Consider the following 20333-nt stretch of genomic DNA (forward strand, 5'->3'; position numbering starts at 1 on the left):
AAATGAACTTGCTGTGTTTATGGAAATTTTTGAGAGAGCGTTATAGATTCTTTCCAAAAAACAAAATGCCTTCACTTGATCCTTAAAAAGAACAGTGAGTTATATGGGTTGTTAGATGTTTCCTCTTTTATTTTCCATTTTAACAGCAATAGTCTACAAAAAGGTCTTCTAAATGCATCAAAGCATCAACCCACATTCCATTCATAGCTCACTTCCCCATGTGAAATGCTGAGTTTCATGTAAATGAAGGAAACTGAAATAGAAACATCACCAACATCAACACAAAATTATTATATCCCCTGAAAATGGTTCTAACAAACAGATTTTCAGAAAAGTAGGTCTGATCTGTCAGTGCAGGAAGCCAAAAGCCCACTTCATGAGCAGGACTTGAATAACCCAAACAACATGCTCTGAACTAAATGCTGAATCCAAGACCAGAACTTAGCAAGAAGCCAGTGCTGCTCCTTCTGGGGTTTTCCAGAGATTGCTTCACTTGCAAAGTTCAAAACCAGGTGGGCATGCTCAGGATGCTGATTGCATTCCTCCCAAATTCCACATTATTTTCTAAGTGTTTAAAATAAAAATGTTCTACATCTTTCATGAGAAACAACATGGAGTTGTATGAAGTTTGCTCACTAATGCTCATGGTGTCAGCACTGAAAACTCCAACAAAGCAAGGGCAGAGCTTTAAGAGCTCCAAGCTTTACCCCTGCCTAGCTACAGTATGATTGTGACAGTTCATTCTTGTTCCTCGTGAAGTACAGGCTCTCAAATCCTTGAGCTTTGTTGGATTTCCAGAAAGCATCAGAAAGTATTCAGAGCACAATTAATCCTGACATCTGAATAGACATTCCAGAGTCAACCCTGTTCATGGCAAATGAAAGAGAGATTATAATGCAGTGATGGTAGCAGCCAACTTTGCTTCCCATTATCATCTATTTCATAAGATGGAGGGGAGAGGACAAATGGAAACTTAATTTAAAAAAAAAAAAGCACAAGTCTGGGTCAGAATCAGGATTTATGTTTCTAGGACAATCAATAAGGCTATGTTAAAAGCATTGAACAGACTTGAAGAAATGCTACATAATAGGGGATATTATTAGCATTTAAAATTCTGTATTTAATGACCTGAAAGTCTTAAGCGGCAGAAAGCGCACATATGCTTGTGAAATTTATTCTACTACCTGGTCATATTCCAGTGCTCCTGGGTACAGTGGCCATCCAAGAAAGAGCTCTGCAATCACACACCCTAACGACCACATGTCTATGGCTTCACAAAACGGCAATCCCAGTATGATCTCTGGTGCTCTGCAAATCAAACATGGTTACTGAGGCTTTCTCCTTGGGGAAGAAACAATTCATTCAACAATCCAACATGACAAACAAAAAAACCACCCAAAAAACGAAAACCAAATCTGTTTCTTGATAATTATTTCAGTAAAATCACAGCATCAGAAATTGCATTTTTATTTATCTAAGTAACCTGTGCTAGTATTTTGCAGCTCTGGGATTTTTTTCCTACAAGTACCAGTTTGCTATATATATGAAAATAACTGATATGCCTAGAAAACAGAATATCCCTGATTCAGAACTTTTTCCATTCCTCCAGTATGTCTCAAATGAGTTGTCCACTCAATGTCATATGTCTGTAACTATATTCCAAACACATCAGTCTTTCATCTCAAAAAAAAACCCAACTAGAAGTTTCATCTGAAAATCCACTTGCACACTTCTCAACTGTACAGTACAGTTAAAGCTATTTAAAATATCAATTTAATTATCTAACTGCAAATCCCTTAATGTACTCAAATTGAATGTGATCAATTTTTAAATCACTTAAATGAAAGCACTGCATTTGCTAAACAGAGCAGGTGTTATTTTTCACCTAAAACAAATGTGAATTATTTAACCAACGCCATCTGAATTTATGTCTCCACTCAAGAACCAGAAAAATTGGTATTGACACAGCTGCTAAAGGGGCTTTTAACATCTCTGTTCACGTGGAATGGAACTCAAGTATTTCACAAATATCCATTTTCATTGTATTTGTCCTTTTAAAATCTTCCCTCCCAGCTCATTCAAGCTATTAACAAAAGGAAAAAGAATGAATTTATATCTGCATTCTAACATGGAAAGACGCCTGGAGATGTAAAATATTATTTCAAGCATCACACTAGGAATGGATCCACTTTTAAAGCAGACAAGCTTGTTGTTTGCTCAGCATGCCACAGGAGAGCAGGAAGGTGGTTAAAACCAAGAGGGTAATTCAATGCAGCTGGGCAGAACGGGAGCATCCAACTGACCAGGAAATGTGGGATTTCTCACCTGGGGAAAAGCTCACCAATCCTATGCTTCAGCACATCCTGACACAGTCTACTGACATTCCACACACAAAACAAGACTCTGATCATAGTAGATACCTACATATCTCATTCTCCTCTGACATTTATCCTTATCAAAATATTCTTTAATTTAATGTCATGTACTGGATTGGGAACAAATTCCTATTTTTATGCTACACTGGGACAGAGAAGCTATCTTGTAGCTGTAGAGCAGACCAAAAACTGAAGCATCTCCATCCCCTTTCACAAGGGGTAGTTGGTAGAAGCTGTACACAGACATATTTCAAGCTCCAAGGATGAATGTTCACCACCAGGGAAAGGACTCCCAATGCTCTGCCCCATCTCTGACCAGTGAAGCCATTCAGGCATCTGCCACAGGGAAAATCCAACACTCTTTAGATGAGAAAATCTATAGAACAGGATATTCTGTTAAATAATTACATACTTTCCATTCATGCTGGCACTTCAGTTCTCCCCATCCTTGCCACAAGCCATTTTGGATGTGATTCTATGAAGGCTAAATCTTGTCACGCTGGCAGTGAAACTGGAGAGGCTCAGTTTTCCACTGCCCCCAAAGATTTGACTACAATAAACTTCTGGGGATCAAACATACGTATTTTTGCAATGCAGGATCCTGACACTGCAGTAAGTCTTAGCTAGTTTCATTATCCAAGAAATCAATGCAACATCTCTGGATGCCACAAGACAGAAATAGCAGCGAGCAGCGTCTGCCTTTCCCCCTGGCTGGGTGCCAGGCTGCCTATGGTTGTTACAGATCTCTGTTAAAATACACTTCCTTTTGTTGTATTGTGTTACAGCCTGAATAGTTAATGAATATACACACAGCCTATGGATACAGGGGCTTTAACAAATGCTTCTGCTAAAATAAGCTCTGTAAAACCTCTTAGGTTTACTCAATGGTTAATATGTGCGCTGCGCAAAAATAGCCGCAGTCCGTCGGTCCCTGTGGAGAGACAGGATCCCAAAGGAGAGAAGGATGAGGGGAGATACAATGCCAAAAGAAAAAAAAAAAAAAAAAAGACAGAATACTTGCTGTGTTCCAAAATACAGTAATCTGGTAGTTTTTCCACAAAGAAAAGCAGTAGTAAGTACTTCAAAGGAAAAGGGAGGTATTTCATGAGAGGAGAAGCGCTCCTCACTTGCCAACACCAGACCTGCCATCCAGAAAGAAGAGGAAATCAATGTGCTCCTGAGCACAGCTACCTGCACCCTTCCACAAAAAAAGATTTTCAGGCTAGCTTGAATAGAGGAAGATGAAGAGCTGCTGCTCTTTCAGGCACCTACCATGCTAGTCCTTAAAATGGAGCAACTTTCTCACAGCAAATTCTTTCTCACAGCAAATTAAGTTGCAGCAAAACTGTAACTGAGTTTGATTATGTTTGGAGTGATCTTAACCAGCTCAAATATTTTTGTTAAACAAAAGTTTGGTAATGTCATGCTCAAAAACACCTGCTTCTGTTTCTCCTTCTTTTAAAGTTCCTGTTAAAAATCTGTCTGGAGAGCTGGAGAGAAAAGTGTTAAAGCAGTGAGAATTATTCTTCAATTTTTGTTTTTAAGACGACCCACAGCTGTTTTCTCCTATAAGGAATATTTCACCATGCACCTCAAAAGGAAGATACTCCCTTTCCTAACTACAAGCATAGACAGGAGAGGGGTAGGAACTGCAGATGTCCCAACAGCCCCTTTACCATCACATTACTCAAAAAACAGTGTAACTAAGTATTTCTCTCTCTCAAAACAGCACCACATGCTCAAAAAAACACACACACTCCTGCTTGGATTTTTACTGCAGATCACAAGATATTCAGTGCACCAGAAGACACCACAGTCTCCACCTGAGCAAACAGCACCTGTTATCCCATCCCAAGACATCAAGGAGAACACCAGAATTTTCTAAACTTCTTAAGGACACTGAATCTTACTTAAATGCACTTAAACTAAAAGCAAGATTTTAGAGAGAAAGCACTTATTTCCTTCTTGCCAGTGTTAATTAAACATTAATTTAAAACATTATCATAAAACAGCACAGCTTAGACTTTACAATTAGAAAGATCTAAAAAGATGAAAGGCAAATGAATACCTGTTTCAGCTGCTTGTTTGGATAGCCACATTTCCATTTATTACATCACAGATCATAAACACATACACTATCCTATAACTTTTTATAAGCTTGTGAGGAAAGAAATCACACAATTTGTTCCATTAACTTGGTCAAAGACAAGAATATTTCATAAAATAGTTTAGCTTCAGCATGTTAGCCAGCTTGGAATAAAGCAACAAAATTAACAAATTTGAAGAAAAATGAGATTGTTCATTGATGGAGGATTAAAAAAATCTTTAAAAATAAAAACAAACCCCAAGCACAAACTTGCTAAAAAAAATCAAAACTGCAGCATAGTAACAGAAAATTTCTTCCAACCCTTACACTCAGGGAACAAAGAATGAAGAGCAAGAATTACCCATACTACAAAAATAAGTAATAAAAAAATCTGTAAGAAGTCAAACCATTTCAGATGATCATCACCTATGAATGGCTGGTTAGAAATCCAATTTAGAACAGAAGTTACACGAAAAGCTAAAACCCAACAGTTGTACAAAGTAAAAACTGAAGAACAACACAAGACAATGAGAACAGCAGCCTCCCTTTTTCACTTTCAGGAAAAATTCAGTTGAATGCAGGAATAATTTCTCAAATATGTTCCCACTGAAGATTCTACAACACAATCACACTACACATACCCCCTCAGAGATCAAGGAAGTGAGACTGAAGATTGAGCAATTTTTATTTCTATTTCTTTGAGAGCGTGGGAGGGTCAATGTATCAACTGTTGATCACAGCACTGCCTTGTTTACCTGCTGCTCTCCAGAGTGGGCAGTTTGGAAATAGCCTTCCTCCCCTGAAACTTTACTACCAAACTCTACTATCTCTATTTACTACTGTGCTGACAATGCCTATTAATTACCTACTCTGGTCACAACAACAATGATAGAAATACTAATGCAAGGAAGCCATCAAAAGGGTGGGATGTTTATAATTTTTTTTTTTAATTAATGACCTGTTTAAAGCCCTGATATAGACCACTCATGCAAATGAATCCAGTTTGCAAGAGTTAAAGTCAAACCAGATTAGCAGCCCGAGTAAAACCAGACTTTGCCCCGGTGCCATCATGAGCACAATGCAAGCACATCCCTCCTGAAAGGAATAACCACACGTGGCTTGTGAGATGCACAACTCTTCTCCTAAAGAAAGGAAGCCTAGGAGAAGGAGCAGATGCAGTGAGTGAGTTAATGAGAGATGGCAGTGGGCATCCTGATGAGTTCTCATCTCAATTCACTCCCTTCACCTAGCAGTGTTCGCCACGTGCACGAAGGAATGCAAACCTTTCTTCAAGATCTGCAAGAACACAGGAAAGACTCTCGGCTGGAGGGATCAAAATCAAGGTGGCAGAAAACACCCAGAAAAAACTTCCAGGCAAGTACAGCTCAGTAATCTGAAGGATGAAAGGGGAAGGAACCGTGTAATGACAAAACCTGGAAATGATGAAGGATACAAAGATCAGTTGGCTCGGTAGTGGATTCGTGATGGTCTTCAGAAGGCATTTCAAATATGCAATTACATCAACACAAAAACAGGAAGTAGAGTATACATGGTGTATAGTAAACCATAGTGAAAATTAATGTACCATATTCATTAATTAATTACCCAGAAGAAATTATGTTATAAATTAACCAACTTTTCAATGAAAAGTCTAGACAACTTTACAGATTACTCAAGAAAAATATTTTACAATTGGGAGCAAAAATAATCAGGATATCAGTATTTATTTTTAAAGGACAAGGACATATAAAAAATATTATGCCTTATATAAAACTAGTGATATTCCCTCACCTTGAATAGTGTGTGTTCAGTTTTGAATTCTGGGTTCAGTTTTGGTCACCCCCATCTGAAAAAGGATACATCAAATAGAAAAGACGCAGAAAAGAACAATACAAATTAAAGACTTGAAGAGATTTGGGTACAAGAAGAAACCGTGGTTAGAACTATAAAGCTTCAAGGATGAATGAATGATCAGTAACATTACTCAAATTATATCATAAATAAGGGAAGAGAAGCAGACAGGTGTTTCTAATGCCCCTGCCTCACTCTAGAAGACCAAGGAATCCCCCACCCACTTTGAGCTAAAGGCTGATGTAAACATAAAAGTGGATTTTTAAAGCCAGAATTGCAATTACTCTCAAAATCACAGGTCACTGTTGAGATAAAAAATATTAAGAGTATTTAAGAATGGATAGACAGGGAAATATCCACAAGTAAGGGTTGAATCCATGTAGAACAAGAACAGCCATCAACTGTGTAGAGCTGTAAGAAAATTGCATCAGAAGACACTGAAGTGCAACCTCATGCTACAATAAATTTTCTGCAGCAACAAAAGACTAAGATACATAGACTGCTGATCCGAGAACATACATTTCCTACATGTTAAAATCACTATTCTTGCACAAATATATGAGTTATCCAAGCAAATCCCTTGACAGCAGCTACAAGCTTCTGTACAACCTTCTAGTCTTGACAATCTTCCTCAGGGTCAGAATAATTGTTACTTGCAATGTCCTTTTGTTAAAATAAGAATTATATCAACATTATTTACAGGTGTCTTTAAAGTAGTTGTGTTACACATTTAAAAAACCCACTCAACTGCACTTCCCAAGAGCACTTTTATGGTTGAATTTATTGTCTCTTGCTTTTAAGTGCACTGAGATGTCAGAGGCAGACTGGCAGTGTCATGTGCTGACATATATTTGATCTTAGAAATGCATGCATGACACACCATGCCAGGCAACGAGCCTTCCTCCCCATTCTTTGGAAGGAAAACTGCTGCAAATCAAAAATCAAAAACTGAATTATAGATTTACATTCACACTCCTGGCTTTTGTAGGAGTGTGAATATACATCTATAATTTTGTAGGCTTCTTTTAACTCTTCCAGGATTAGGCATTAGGAATTACATAAGTAGCATACTCTGATGGGGGCATTTTTTTAAAATTCTAAGAATGTAAGAGGACTTGGAAATCAAAAATGAAATGCTCAGACTCAGGAAATGTTAGCTAAGCTGGATAGGGGTATCTTTGTCTTTGAGGCAGCAGCAAAGACTCAATTCCACCACTCTCTGCAATTCAAGGCCTGTACCTTAAAATAGAGTGAGAATAATTATGTTCAAGCTGATATGGGAAGTTACCCCCTCATTCCTAGTCTCACTGCTCCTCTGAAGAAGTTTGGTGCATGGGAGTGGTAGTGAAGACAAAGGCAAATCAGTCTCTGTACCTCCTGTAAAATCCTACAGCCACAGGACGAGTTTTTCTACAGAAAAACCTCATTTTTGCCTAATAAAACATTTTCATGGGACTATGCATTCTCAACAGCTAGAAAAGCCTAATTCCCTTCAGAGCCTCCCAGTGAGATATATATATATTTAGATATAGATATATAACATACAAGACTGACATGCAGCTGCCAGTTTAACTTTGAACCCTGATCTGCCCTAGAGGGGGATTTAAAACTCTTCTATAGAAAGCAGCCCATGTATGTGACTACTTTAAAAAAGAAGCAATCACTGCAAAAAAATTCTTTAGAACTTACGGCTCATAACTGAACAGGGAAAAGAAAATTCACCTAGAAATTAAATGAGACAAAAAATAAAATCCTAGGTGATTTCCTCAAAAATTAAAAAAACCCATAAACTATTCTAGATCTTTTTCCTGATAGTGAAAAACATTTTGTTTTGAAAGAGCAAGCACAAATTTTAAGCTAATCTACATTCTCAAACCATGTACCAAAAATACTGAAGATAATCATTTAGCTATTCCTCTTTGATTTATTCAGATGAGAATAAAACAAGTGATTTCAGCAGGCTCTTTTCTAATTATCCACTATCTCTTGTGAAAGGAGGAGTTGATTTTATTAAAACCAGATGTTTATGCTTCTGCCTTTTCATGATTTTGATTTTCCTTGAAAAGACTTACAGAGTAATTTATTTATACACTTGATAGGTTAAGCAGTTTTTGAATTACATGAAAATTAAGCAAAGTAGATACTGATGCAGCAACAGAATGAACAAAATGGTGTAGATATAAACTCTTCAGATGCTTTAGTGATAAATAAAGCCTGCTATTTAATACATTTACATTTTGGAGAGCAAAGTGTCTTTATTTTAAGTGTCAAATGAGGTTACTTACCAATAACTGAATTTGGACAATAGTGTTTGAGTGGATGGAGGATTTACTCCTAACTGTGGGACCACCCTACAGCGCTTTATCCTTCTCAGTGTCTGTGAGATGGTCACACAGACACTGCCTCTGCCCACAAGAGGAGAACACCCAAACTCTCACACAGAGCTTTTGTACATAACAAAGCCCTGAGAGGAGCTGCTCAATTGCCCAGATTATTTCTGAAGAAAACCAGACTTGAAATGAGCTTGTCTGGAGCAGAGATTGCAGTCAAGGCAAGCACAAGGGGCTGTGGGGCTGCTGGCAGCCCCGGGCTGACCTCCACCCCAGGAGAGGATCAAACACACATTTCCAGCTCTGGAGGAGGACAAGAGAAGAGCACAGCGTGGGATGTTTCAAGGCCTCACAGCTCAGACATGTCAGAATTTAATTCCCTCCCTGCTTTACTTTGTTATTGTTGATTCTGTGGGAATAACAATTTCTAACCCTATGGACTTGCACTGCTGAAGAACAGGTTGAGAGCTCCTACAAAAGAGTAAAAAGCACAGCAGTATTTGCTTTTAGCATCCTTGTCAAGAGTGTCAAGGCCTTATAAATCAGTTTTCTGCACAGGCCTTTTGTGTTTTAGCCCTTGGTGACAACAGCCCAACTGGGCTCAGGGTACAAAGGTATGGTGATGCTAAAGAAGCAAGCAGACAGATCCTGCTGTAAAAAAACCTAGCAGTGGAAAGAGGAATTATTTTCTAATATGACTGATCAGCATGAGCATCTGTTACTGGCATAGTTCATGTTAAAAAAAAAAAAAATCCAAAAAAAAAAAAAAAAAAAAAAAAAAAAAAAAAAAAAAAGAAACCAAAACCAACCAACCAAACAAAAAGCCCCCACAAGGATGTTGCTCTTGTGTCAAGAAATCAAGTGTATCATAACATATTACTTTATTTTAGGCAGCTATTAAAAAAACAAACAAAAAAGTCAAAATAAAACACAAAAAACCAACACCCCCCCCCAAAAAACCCCAAAATCACTCACAAAAAAATATCCCCAATACCAAAGAAAAGCTAACCTGAAAACACAAAGGAAAATTTCTTTGATTCTTGAGCAAAACTTGTGAGAGAATTTGCTCCCCAACACAGGGCAACAAGCTCAGCCCAAGAGCTCAATAAGCCATGAAAGCACGGAACTATTTGAAATCATTTTCCAGCATGAAGCTGTGGCACAGCAATTCTGCACTGGAGATGAACACACCCCACAAATGCTGCAGAGTAAGAAAATCTGCCCACATCCTTGTCCTTTGTAAAAAGGGTTTTTTAAACTTCTGATACCTGCCCATCTGGGTGATGCAAAGTTGTGTTCTGGTGAAATTTTGCAACTCAGACTGATAAATTTTGACTTCAAATTACATTGCTTAAATTCTAGAAAGCTCACCAAAAATTAACAGAAAAAAAAAATCATCTTAGCGAAAAAAATCTATGTTTTCATTACAGATAATTCATGTAGTGACACTAGATTATAAAAACCACTCTCAAATTAAGATTCAACACTGACAACATGACATCAGGATAAACAGATATGATAGGCTTGTTAAAACTGTTTAATTTTAGAAGACAAGCAACAGACTTGTAGGAGAAGCTAGCATTTGTTTAAAAATATCTATTAACAGGAAATGTGATCACTTAGAATTCAAATATTCAAAGCACATACAATTTAAACAGTAGCGTCTTGCAAAATGTCATGTATTGATGCCACAGCTTCACATTGGAGGTTCATGTCCTGTTCACTACCTAAATGGAACATCAAAATCCATTTCCCTTTGATAGTCCCCTACATAAAATGTTATCTGGACACAGTACCTATGCCAGCTGCAAAATGAAACACAAAAAATTAGAAAGAACAGTAAGAAAAAAGAAAGTTATTACAGAATACCTACAGAGCAACAATGTGATGAATTAACACACATGAAATTAAATCTGCCTTCTCAAGGTTACACTAGTAGAGACCTTTTGGTGAATAAAAATATTTTTAAATGTTTTAGTCAGTAAATGTTCTGTTGTATTAATACCCATACATGTCTGGCTCAATGTCCTGTGGGAATCTCTAACTTCCACAGAACTCTGCAGAAAAACACACCCAACACACAGCAACACTTAATTTTAATTGGAATTCTGCTGCAGTTATTTATGCCCTGGCAAGTGAACTCCGTGGCTGACTTGCTGAGTTTTTCCCATACAAATTTCTATGATTAGGCCTGTGGTGTAAACATGACACCACCAGAACAAGTCTCATCCTTACCCATGGCTTAGCAATCCCACTGACACATCCATGGGGAAACACAGCAGCACCTCAGCTTTGGGGCACGGCAAAACAAACACCTGGTGATGTTCTGACAGAGCTAAAAAATTACTGTAGAATATTTAAAGGTTATTTTTCTCCCCCTCCCTATGAATTTAACCTATGGAGTGGTAATAGGAAAACTACACAAGTCTATTTTGGTAGGCTAGACTGTTCAGCCTTCCAGCCCATCCCATTACACCACAGCCTCCCGAAAGAATTCAGCTGCAATGGTCCCTCCAAATGTTTCACCCCAGCCTTGAACCCTAATAAAAATCCTCTTTAATTGTTCTCCTAAATGCTTTTTTCTCTCTGCTTTTTCTTCCTATTTTTCCTTCCCTATTATTCCATTTTAGTTTATTTGTCCTTTCCCGTTGAAAGGAGAGCCTGTCTATTCTTAGAAGGGTTTTGGATCCTAAAATAAACTGCTTAACTATGTATCTATTACATTCAGAACTGATGTCACATCAGACCTGCCAACGTGCTACAACAGGAATGTGACCACAGCAAGGAGCCCCAGCATTTCTGCAAGCCCTGCTTTGCGAAGATTCTTGAAATAAATTTACATTCAAAAATGCATCTACCCAAACATTAAAACATTTGGTACGGATTTTTTTTCCATTTCTTCTTCTCACTACATAATTGTCATATTTTTAAAGCAGTTCTTGCCTGATATCTAATATTAAACCCCAGACCCTCTAGCACCACACTGGAGGAAGAAATCAGGGTAATCTGATTATACTGAGAATTCTTTTTAATTATGCTGAATGTTAAAATGTTGCTGTGAGCAAATGGAAGTTAAAAACAGGTAATGCAGTTTAAAGAAATACAACAAAAATAAAACTGAGATCTAGATAATAAATGGATAATAATGGGAGCCTTTCATCTGAGTGAACCCTTTGAGTCTGGTCCAGGACACTAATAATTACAAGTAGCTCATTAGTTACGGCTAAAAACTTCATTCTGTTCCCAATATAGCCAGACACTCATGTTAGGAAAAGGCACACTTGTTGACAATAACAACAGAAGCAACAAGGATCAAATAGACAAACATTCCTCATTTAGGAAGAGCTACTGCTCAAATTGGGCTGAAGCACAAGGACTACTCAGTGCCCTGAGCTGGGCTGGAGAATTTTTGTCTCCAAGAGGAAAATGAAAGGGAAGTTATCTTCACTGCCTGCTCTTCTCAGAGTGCTAAGAAAGAATTGCACAGAATTTCACAAGGCCCCCACAAGGTTCTGCTGGAAAAGCGTGAGGGGCAATAAACATTTCCTGGACTTTAAAAAATAACAGCAATAGTTATTTCAAGAACACAACTTTGTCATTTCATTTGAGCTATTAAACATGCATTAATATAATATCAATATCTCAAATATCTCAAATATGTCCTCAACAGAGGATAGAAATATACACTACATAAAGCCCACAATCCATTTAAGTACCATACCAGGCCAGGGAGATATTTTGGGTTCAGCTTTCAAATGACTTGTACCAAAATATAAAACCAAGACAATGCCAACTAAAAATTTATTTAAAGCATCAACAACTAACAAAAATTGCAAAAATAAAATAATTGTGAAGTTGGATTGTTTTGCATGTGATAGCCAAACCCTGAACACTATGGGATTATGAGAGTCTGCACAGTGGGAGTATTTACCAGGAACTCCTGCTCCTTGAAAAGGTGAAAACTGAAGTCCAGTTGACAAATCTCTACTAAAAAGGTATCTGTGATTTGCTTGGATATCTGTACAATTCCACATTGGTTTGTTTCCAGCATATATGAAGTTTCCATGGGGGGAAAAACAAATCCTCAAATCAAAGCACAACTTTTTCTTAGTGCCAGGAACTATTTTTAGGTTATGTTGTCACACCACAAATTGATAGGACAAACTTTCAAAGGCCAGCCCTGCATTATTTTGTTGCTTTTTAGTAAAGCTCCTAGCACTGGCCTTGCTGTGCCGTTGCTAACAGAGTTAATATCTCCTTTTGAGTCAAGCTCATTTCATTTTCTGGCAGTTTTACATTGTGCTTTTCACTTTTAGGAAGAAGACAAGCTACAAAAATAAGTGTAAACTGCATATGCTAAAATTGGGAGGGGTGGGGGGAAATGTCTTATTGAAAGAAACAAACACCTGCCAAAAGCAGCCACCCCCAGCTCCTTTTCAGCAATGTCCTACTTTGCTGCCTGCAGGCTGAGCAGTCCCTACACACACACCTCAATTAGTGAGGGAAATCTTGGTGGTTTTCTTCTAGATTCATCAAGGTGCTATAGTTCTTTTGGGTCCCTGACACAAAGTTTCTAGGTGAAATCATCAGCTCAGTGGGACTTCTGTGTAACATAATTTTCCCCATAATCAGTTTTCCTGAATGGAAAATGGCAAATTCCTCACAAAATGGCAATTTTAAAATTGACATCAGTGAACAGTATTGGCTATACAAGAATAAGAATTTATATTATTCATGAATAGGGTAGCATAAACCACCACAAGCAGGCCAATACACTAAATAAATCCTTGGCAGTAATCCTACTGCCAAGACAGGCTTACAAATTTGTTTGCAATTACCCAGGAAGAGGTGCTGTCAACCAGCATTGTCATGGCACTGTAAATAACATATACATTAATGATGCTGCTGGGAAAGGAGAAGCAAAATTATCCATTATCAGACAATTGCTGAGAAGCTGGAATACTTGAAGCCTTCTACAGAAATAGCCCCTTGAGAATAAATAGCTACAAACAAGAACAGTATCAGATCTACATCAAAATCAAAATAGAAGAGAATTAGAGCCTGGTAACATAACCTTATGAGGAAGAGTCCATTAGAGCATAATGATAAATGCAGGTATTTTCATTAGTCATTTCAGAACTAGACAAACTCTTCATTCTTATTATCATTTTCTGTCTCTGACGCTGGAAATGGCCTTAGGGCAAATCAGCTTATGCTATGATTTAAGATTACAGACTTTTACAAACATAAACAGAAATAACCTACCGAGAAAGACACAAAATCCAGTAGACATCAAAACAAAAATCCCCAAAAACGCATTTTTGAAATAAATTTTCATTTGAAGGTGAAAATCTCTGGATTTGACAAAAAGTATGTCACTGCCTTATCAAGCCTTGTAGGGTACTGTAAGTACCTAAAGACAGAAAGCTGCTTTGGTGAGGTAGCAAGGAAACAGGCCTTTACCTCAGTGACCTCAAACTAAAGTGTCCCTGGAAATAACAGGCAAGATGGCCTTGTTACAAAACAGAGAACATCACATTCTGCTGCCTTTTCAGGTACTCCAAGGATGGCCAATGGGATGTTACAGCATTCACTTTAAGGCTTATTAACTATCATGTAGCAATAAAGTGCATTATGATTACTAAGTGCTTTCTCCAAGGTGGTTACAGCTCCATAGAGTAAGAAGTGATCGTTTTTGCAATTTAAAAGTCTAACTACACAACATATTCATGGAGCTGCAGCAGTTAAACCTGATGTAAACAGGTCGACTGATTTATAAATCTATAGGTGTGAAGGTTTCTCAAAGATGCCAGGCGTGTTCCTAAATCAATTTTATGATTTTAAACCTGACAAAAACAGACTCAAATGCATATCCCCGATATCATTTTATGTTCATACAAACTGTGGATGACAGCAGGCAGATGACAGGCTTCCACTCACTAGATTCCATAAACTTTCCAACATCAAAGCAGCATGGTAAACCACCAGGAACACCAACAAACCAACCTAACAAGCATCATCAGACTTCATCTGCCAAGGTCAGGGGGAGAGGGTGTTCCATTTTCAGGGATTATAGTTTCAGCAGCAGAAAAAGAAAAAAAAAAAAAAAAAGAAAAAAAAAAAAAAAAAAAACCAAACAATCAAGCCTACCAAATTGAAGAGGACTACCAAAAATAGGCTTTGTTCTGGAGAATAAGCACATACCTCACTGTGTTGTGTATTTCTTATGCCCCACTGGTGCCAGTTATACCCACTGAAATGAGAGACAAGTGAAATCATAGTGGTTTTTGTTTCACTGTTCAGAACAGAAAACAAAACTATGTTAAAAATCTACTGAGAGATTAAAGTTCCCCAAGGGGTTAACTGCAGGAACTCATCATGCATTTAACTGGCTCTTCTTCCTCCTAGGGGATTCCATCACCAAACCTCCAGAGGGGGAAGAGGATCCAGGGGGATCTCTGGGGTGAAAACTGACCCCTGGGAACACCCACTAACCAGGTAAAGCAGGCTACATAAACTCCTCCAAATCATCCGTGTGTCTCAATGCAAGCTTGCTATCATTTAGAGCTGTTGTATAAACACAAGCTCCATTACAATTGTCATACATTTGGTATTTTCTAAACATAAACAGGAACAGGCAAAAACCAGCTGATGAAGTCAGTGCCTACACGTATCAACACGGCTTTAGATAAGAATGTTCTGAAATAAATAGCATCCAAAGCTTCTGCGTGTGCCACTGCTTCAATAAGAAGGTATTGCTGTGTCATAACTGTGTCAAAAAAAGGAATCATAAAAATATCGAGGCAATGTTTACAAGTTGCATGATTACTTTAAAGGTAATTATTTAGCTAGAACACATGACTCTTATTTCCCTATGAAAGGCTCTCTACTTAACTGGATTAACACACTATTGATAGCTAAATTCCACTGCCAGAGGCTACTGTCAAGTCATCATTTCCAGAACAAACCTATAAGCTATTTTCTTTATCCTGTGTGCAACTATTACACCAAGCTCATCATGAATTTGTTTCCAAAGTGCTCTAAAAAAAAACTGCTGCAAAGAACATTCAAGAGATGCATGACACAGGATTACCTGTTCTAATGAAATTAGACCATACATCAGTCACAGGTTGGAAGGCTAAATATGTTTAGCAGCCAATCAAGAACCTAACATCTGATTTTTAACATTGGTGATTTTTTTTTTTTTTTAGTTTAAAGGTGATTCAATTTTGATGCTGTGAAAATTGACTACTGCCTGGAACTCAACTCTCAGATGTTTTCAAGGGAAAGCAAATCCAGCTCTGCATTCTCAGCAAATACTCCTCATGAAAATGTTTACATTTTCTTTTCTTATCAAAAGCAACCCGCAGATATGTACACTCACTTCTCCACCCATTTCTTAGCACACACAATACACAAGTTTTACACAGAGATGTGAGATAGCAAAGACAGAAATAACCTTCTCCAAGATAACCTTTCCTGCACAAAGTTGCATTCAGGGTAATGCCACTGGCACAGAATGCGGCACATTTTCCATTCCCCTCTGCAGAGCCCTCACCCTCACATTGCTGTGGGATGCTATCACAGAGGTAAACAAGGGAAAGGAACTTCTGACCTCTCTGCTTTCATGGAATCATCAAGAACAATGTCAATACAAGCAGGACCCTCATTTTTTTCAAATCTCATTTCCATTTGCAGCATCCAACTGAAATCGGAAAGAAACTGAAAGAAAAAACCCTGCAAGTGGCGTCATCATTTGTTACTACTGCACTTCACATCAAGGGAATTTATTCTAAAGTTGTTAGGCTTAGCAACAGGAACAAAAACAATAAAAAAACCTAACTGCTTCCAAACTGGGGAATTTTGAAGTCTAACTTCCTTCCTTCCTCATCTCCCAACAGCACTCTGTGTTTCCTGATGTTGATAATGCCGGGTGGGAGACAGAGCACAGGCCTCCCTCATGGAGGGCCCCAAAACCCCCCGGAAGGGCCAAAGGGGAATAAGCAAAAAGGTTAAAGGACACAGGGAGCACAATCCAAAGAAAACATGTTTGTTACATGGACAGGCCGATGTGCTGGCTGCACAAAGGACTGGGAAAGCAAGTTCCAGTTTCCCCATTCTGCACTGGCAAAAATGCTACACACTGCACAGACACAGGGAAATGCTGCTTGGAAAATGTCACCCATCCTTCCTACACCGTTCTCCCTGTTTCCCTGGGCTCTTGGCTGCCTCAGCAACATCAGCAGCCACTGATCACACTTCAAAGCACTGGTCACTCATGCAATAAAATTGCCTGTTGCACCACACAGCAGCTCCTCATCAGGACCTTTTCACACAACAGATACAGAACCTATTTCATAAAACAGAACTGGACTGGCCAGAAGTGTAGTATGTCATTAACTCAAAAAAAAAGAAAAAAAGAAAAAAGAAAAAAAAAAAGGAAGATAAAAGAAGCAGCAAAATCTACCTTTAAGGTGCTACAGAGGCTGGACACTGATTGCATCTTTGAGTTTACATTCTTCACTTCTTCATTAAGTTATTAGAGACAGCCCTCTGCCTCATCCCATCTTTTACAGAATGGGTTGTTTGACACAGGAAAAATAATGAGACTGAGCATAGGAAGATTCCCCCTTTACAGGGAAAATCATATTGTACTAACACCTAGGTCTACTTGAGATACATTTGTTGATCACAGACAAGAGTGTCGAGTACTTATTTTTATTATTTCAAAATGTATCAAAAACATTACCCCTAAGCATAAAGTTGTCAATTATGCAAATTATTCAAATCAGGTTTCAAAGCACAACAAAATTTTTGCATTTTTCTTAGATAAGCCACATCTGAGCCCAATAAAGCAAAAAAGACAATAGCTAATGAAAAAGGAAAAACAAATAAGAAACTTAGTCTGATTATAAATGGAAAGCACAAAAATTAAAATATTTTCTTTAAAATCCAGTTAAAATTAAAAGCTAAGTTTGACAAAAAATAAAAAGGCTGTGTTAAACCACATCATAAATTAACACCTAGGGTATTAATCCCTTTCAGCTACCAGCTCTCTAGTAAAATGTAACAGCTCATTCAATGTTAAAAAAAGAAATGGAATAACTGTTTACAAGAGATTTTAGAGAGGAAAAAAAAGCTATTTTGACTTGCAAAAGAAAATATTGTTAATTGCACACAGTCCCTTTGCAGTGACTCCCAGCCCTGCGCACGCTGAAATTCCAGCCTGGAGCCGCCAGGAGCGTGGGAAGGGTCCCATTGCGTAAGATGTTATTAAGGCAGCAAAGCCTGCCTGCTTAACTGCAGATACTTAAATACTCTAAATAATTACACAGATTAGCCAGGCACAGCGCTGCCGACCTGCAGCAGCAGGGAGCTGCTCCTGCACAGCCTCTCCAGGTGCATTCCGTGCCCAGGGACTGAGCTGGGAGATGCTGAGCCCTGGGTGTTTCACAGCAGGCACAACAGGACTGGCCTCCACTCCTGCTAGACCCACACCATTCCAAGTGATGGAAGAATTCCCCAAGCACAGAACTAATTGTGCTCTATCAACAAGGTCAATGTGACTCCCACTGAATTTAATTTACAGACATAAAGTACTTTTCCTGCCTGCTCAAGCTGCTGCAGTTGCAGGCTAGTGCTTAGGAGAAATATGTGAGGAATCCCACATTACAATATTTCAGATGTCAAGCATCGAAGCGTAGTTTACAACAATCTGGGCTAATTTTAATTTTTCATCTATTTACTCAGAGGCTCAGACCTAGAGAAGTTTGGCACAAGATACTACATACTAGTTAAAGCAAGCAAGACGTTATAAAGTATTTGTTTCTTCACAGGATGGCTAAAAACCCAACCAAAGGACCTAAGAGAAGAAAAATGAAATACAGCAGTACACTGCTCTGAGGAGGCAATCCTTGAAGTACAGGTGTATACACTACAGTTATCTCTGAGCATGCACTCCCTTCCCATTCCCCAGTACATTTTTTGGGTGGGGATGTCTTTTGCTTTTGGGGGTTTGTGGCTTTTTGTTTGGTTGGTTTGGTTGCTGGGTGGAGGGCTTTTTGTTTGTATGTATGGGGCTATGGCTGCTTTCTCTTATTTTTTTGTTTTTTAAAATAAAGTTCCCTGCTCTATCTGCAGAGTTTTTGTTCCTCTTGCAGTGGCAGTGCCATGAGAAGCAGGAGTTGAGCAATGAGCTGGAGAGAGAACTAAGAACACAGGCTCTTAGTCAACATCAGGGAACTATTTCCACTTCAGAAGTCAGGAAGCCTCTCGCACTTGTGCCACATTCTGCTGAAGAAGAGAATCTGCTGTCATGCCACACAAATGTAAACAGACCTATCAACAACCAGTGCACTTAATTACACTTCTCTGTTGCTGCTTCTTCAAATTTGCACTGCTGCTCTCCCCAGACAGCAATGAACAACCCTCAATCTCCGTTTTGTTTTCTATAGCACACAAAGGCACCACACGTGTTATTGAGTTAGTCCAGAGCTATGCACACAGTGACTTGCCAAATAGCTACTGCAAAAAAGCAAGGACAACCACCAACTTCTTCCTTTTCACCCTGCAGGAGTCACTTTGAATCCTCTCTCTACTCTGCAGCTGCTGTTTGTACCTCTGGCACCTTGGGGATTTTCATCTCCTGTCAGATTTGGGTTGAAGTACTCAAAGGTTCAGTGGCGCTGGGACAAAGGCAAACTTTATGCACATTAATCAGACAAAAAAAGCTCAGAGGCCAGCTCTCAAGCTTTTCCAAAAATCCCCACTAGATTACACCCACCCAGCAAACATCCCATTTCTTACTGCAGGAGTTTCTTGCAGTACCCATTTCAGAAGTGCCACCTCCAACAAGCTCATCACAGTCTATTTTCAAAAAAAGGGCTCTTGCTTGTTCTCACAGCTCAACCAAAGTTAAAGGTGCAGCACAAACAGAGACATTTCAGAAATTTATCTGTAACTATTCTCTCATGAAAAACTCAAAACATTTGAAGAATCTTTAAGAGGAGCTAAATGGACATTGTCTCATGCAGAAGAAAAATTCAGCTACATCACTGTAACTTAAAAACTGCAGAATGAATCCACTCCAATGACTGCCATTAAATCATTCATACTTTTTGATTTGCTAAAACACACTGACCTGTGTGCTGCCTTTCACCTCAAAGCATGTAAATCACATGCCTGACAAAATGTTAAGTTTGTCTCACAAAGGAAAGAGCTGTCTCTTAAAGGACAGCCACAAGAAAAATAAAAAAGGAAAAATATTTGAAAATATCTTTCTAACCTCAGAAAGCAAAGCTAAAATCACAGCACAACAGCACAGAGAAATGAGTTGTTACATCCAATTTCATACATATTTAAAATGCAGCTCATGACCAAGAAGGACTGAGAGCATGCATGTGTGCAATACTCAGTGGTGGGATGTACAAATAAACCATGCAAAGCAGCTTTCTGCCACACTTCAGCAACCACAAATGAACACAGCAGCTTTCCAAAAGGTGCACATTTTGTCACACAGTCTCTGGCTCCCCTGAGCACCCTCAGCCGGGCCCCCACCATCAGAAACACATGGAAACCCAAAACAAAGGCCATGCCAAAACTAGGAAATTGCAGCTCTCCTGTGTCTGGAGAGAGAACAGCACTAATTATAAAGTGATTAACTTCTATTAGACTTTTTGTTGTGTCAGTAAA

At 38.6% G+C, this 20333-nt stretch overlaps 1 protein-coding gene across 4 annotated transcripts in view; it reads right to left on the reverse strand.

The window, feature by feature from the left end:
* HIPK3 (homeodomain interacting protein kinase 3) overlaps positions 1-20333 on the reverse strand; it is a 69407-nt gene that overhangs the window by 21347 nt on the left and 27727 nt on the right. For all 4 annotated transcript variants that reach the window (XM_059473582.1, XM_059473580.1, XM_059473581.1 and 1 more), the window contains exon 3: positions 1185-1308. In XM_059473582.1, the coding sequence (XP_059329565.1) occupies positions 1185-1308 (124 nt within the window). The remainder of the gene's footprint in view (positions 1-1184; positions 1309-20333) is intronic.

This window comes from Ammospiza nelsoni, chromosome 6 (assembly GCF_027579445.1).
Source record: "Ammospiza nelsoni isolate bAmmNel1 chromosome 6, bAmmNel1.pri, whole genome shotgun sequence".
Taxonomy (NCBI): Eukaryota; Metazoa; Chordata; class Aves; order Passeriformes; family Passerellidae; genus Ammospiza; species Ammospiza nelsoni.